The sequence below is a fragment of the Rhinolophus ferrumequinum genome, chromosome 5 (genome assembly GCF_004115265.2).
Source record: "Rhinolophus ferrumequinum isolate MPI-CBG mRhiFer1 chromosome 5, mRhiFer1_v1.p, whole genome shotgun sequence".
NCBI lineage: Eukaryota > Metazoa > Chordata > Mammalia > Chiroptera > Rhinolophidae > Rhinolophus > Rhinolophus ferrumequinum.
In genome coordinates this window covers 31,362,499-31,364,856 of record NC_046288.1, presented here as the reverse complement: position 1 = coordinate 31,364,856, position 2,358 = coordinate 31,362,499, and the positions used below count along the sequence as shown (strand labels likewise).

The window sequence follows — 2,358 nt, the reverse complement described above, 5'->3', positions numbered from 1 at the left end:
ACAATGGCTCAGGATATACCAACAAAAAATTTGCCTTGTTTTGTCAACAATTTTTCATTAATCATGTTACTAAAATTCCTTACAATCCCCAAGGACAAGAGATTGTTAAACGTACTCATGGCACATTAAAAAATATTTTACAAAAAATAAAAAAGGGGGAGTTATATCCCCTGACGCCCCATAATTACCTGTCTCATTCTCTCTTTATTCAAAATTTTTTGACCTTGGATGCCCATGGTAAGAGTGCTGCAGAGCGCTTTTGGCATCCGTCTGCTGCCCCTCAGGCTTTGGTCAAATGGAAAGACCCACTTACAGGCTCTTGGCAAGGCCCGGATCCAATCCTCGTATGGGGCCGAGGACATGTTTGTGTTTTTCCACAGGATGCTGATGGCCCTCGGTGGCTGCCGGAGAGGTTGGTGCGACATGTGGAATCTGTGCCTGCTGATGATGACCATGACATTCGGCTATGCAAAACCTGAACAGACCTATTGGGCTTATATACCTGACCCCCCCTTATTACACCCCATGGTCTGGGAAAGCCCTGAGATCCCTATATATGTTGATAACACTCAGGCATTAGGTCTGCCTTCAAGTGGACATTTAAAACCACAGCTGGAGAAGAATTTTACTTATGTTGGAAAAGGTATTGGATTACCTGTTTGCCTCTCCAAAAAGAAATCAGCCACTGGGTGTCTATCTGCCTCTTCGCTTATTATGCATACTAATGACTCTGTTATTGGATGGACAGTTAAGATTCTTTCTTTAGGAGATTGGTCTTCAGAGAGTCCGCCTGTTGTTCCTGCCCCTCATTTTCCACCTTGCACAGGAAATTCCAAATTGGACATTACATCGGTCCCGTGGAAGGGATGTTCCAATAAGGTTTCTTTTCGATATGATATTCCTGGAACAAACAGATACATCCTTGATTGGTCGGATAAGACTTGGACTTTTACAGAACGGGCTGGATGGACTCGAAAGTTGGACTCAGGACTTTGGACTTCTGATTCACAGCATCTGCAGAGTGCTTTGTGGAAACTTATGGGGGTAATGGAAAAAATTGACTATATTGTTGAATATTGTAAATCAGGAACTCCCTGTACCCCTGATTCTGTTTTAGATGATGGATCTAAAAATTGGATTACTGTACGTAATGCTGCAAATGTTTCTGCTTGTGTGCCTTCCCCATATGCTTTGTTAATTGGGAATATTGATATTCAGTTTGAGGGAAATCATTTTCATGTATTCTGTAATAATTGTACTCTGGCAAATTGTGTTTCCTGGGTACCATCTGGAACTCAAATTATGGTTCTTAAGCAGCCCCCTTTTGTCATGCTTCCTGTCAATATTTCTGAACCGTGGTATGCAGAAAGAAGTCTGCAGATTTTTAAAGAAATTGAGCGCGCTTTGAGCAGGCAGAAACGGTTTATTGGACTCCTGATTGCAGGAATAGTCGCCCTGGTAACTGTAGTTGCCACGGCCGCTACAGCTGCTGTAGCTTTGTCTCAAACTATTCAAAATGCCAATTATATTAACACTCTAACTAAAAACGTTTCTTTGGCATTGGAAACTCAAGAGGATATTGACACAAAATTAGAAGAAAAGTTAAATGCCTTATATGATGCAGTTCAATATATGGGAAGTGTAATCCAAAGTATAAAAGTTAAATCTCATTTAGAATGCCATCCAGAATATCATTGGATTTGTGTAACTTCCAAAGAGTATAATCAAAGTCAATATGAATGGAATCGGGTCCGTTTGCATCTCCAAGGAGTGTGGCATAATGTTAATGTCTCTCTTGATATGCTTCGGCTTCATGAGGAAATTAAGAATATGAGAGAGGCCGAGCCTTTGAGATTCGATGTTGCTCAGGCTGCTTCCGATTTTGTTAATGCTTTGAAAAATGCTATGCCTTCTTTGCCTTCTATGCCAAATTTGGTACATTCTGTATTGGTATTTCTTACATTGGGCATCTGTGTCTGTATGATTCTGTGCCTGCTCCCTGTCCTCATCAGAGCCTTCATTAATAGAATGCTGGACTTGCGTGCTGACATTCATCAATTGGAGCTTAAGACAAAGCCTTAAACCCCTCTCCTCCCGAAGCTTCGAAGGGACGGGTTAGCCAAAGACGGGTAAGTCCGAGATTCGATGTTGCTCAGGCTGCTTCCGATTTTGTTAATGCTTTGAAAAATGCTATGCCTTCTTTGCCTTCTATGCCAAATTTGGTACATTCTGTATTGGTATTTCTTACATTGGGCATCTGTGTCTGTATGATTCTGTGCCTGCTCCCTGTCCTCATCAGAGCCTTCATTAATAGAATGCTGGACTTGCGTGCTGACATTCATCAATTGGAGCTTAAGA

At 41.6% G+C, this 2,358-nt stretch overlaps 1 protein-coding gene across 1 annotated transcript; it reads left to right on the top strand.

Annotated features, from left to right (window-relative positions):
- Positions 1–423: 423 nt before the first annotated feature.
- LOC117022082 (endogenous retrovirus group K member 6 Env polyprotein-like) lies at positions 424–2,082 on the top strand. Its single transcript, XM_033105754.1, has one exon. It carries the CDS (start codon positions 424–426, stop codon positions 2,080–2,082), a length of 1,659 nt encoding a protein of 552 aa, XP_032961645.1.
- Positions 2,083–2,358: the final 276 nt, after the last annotated feature.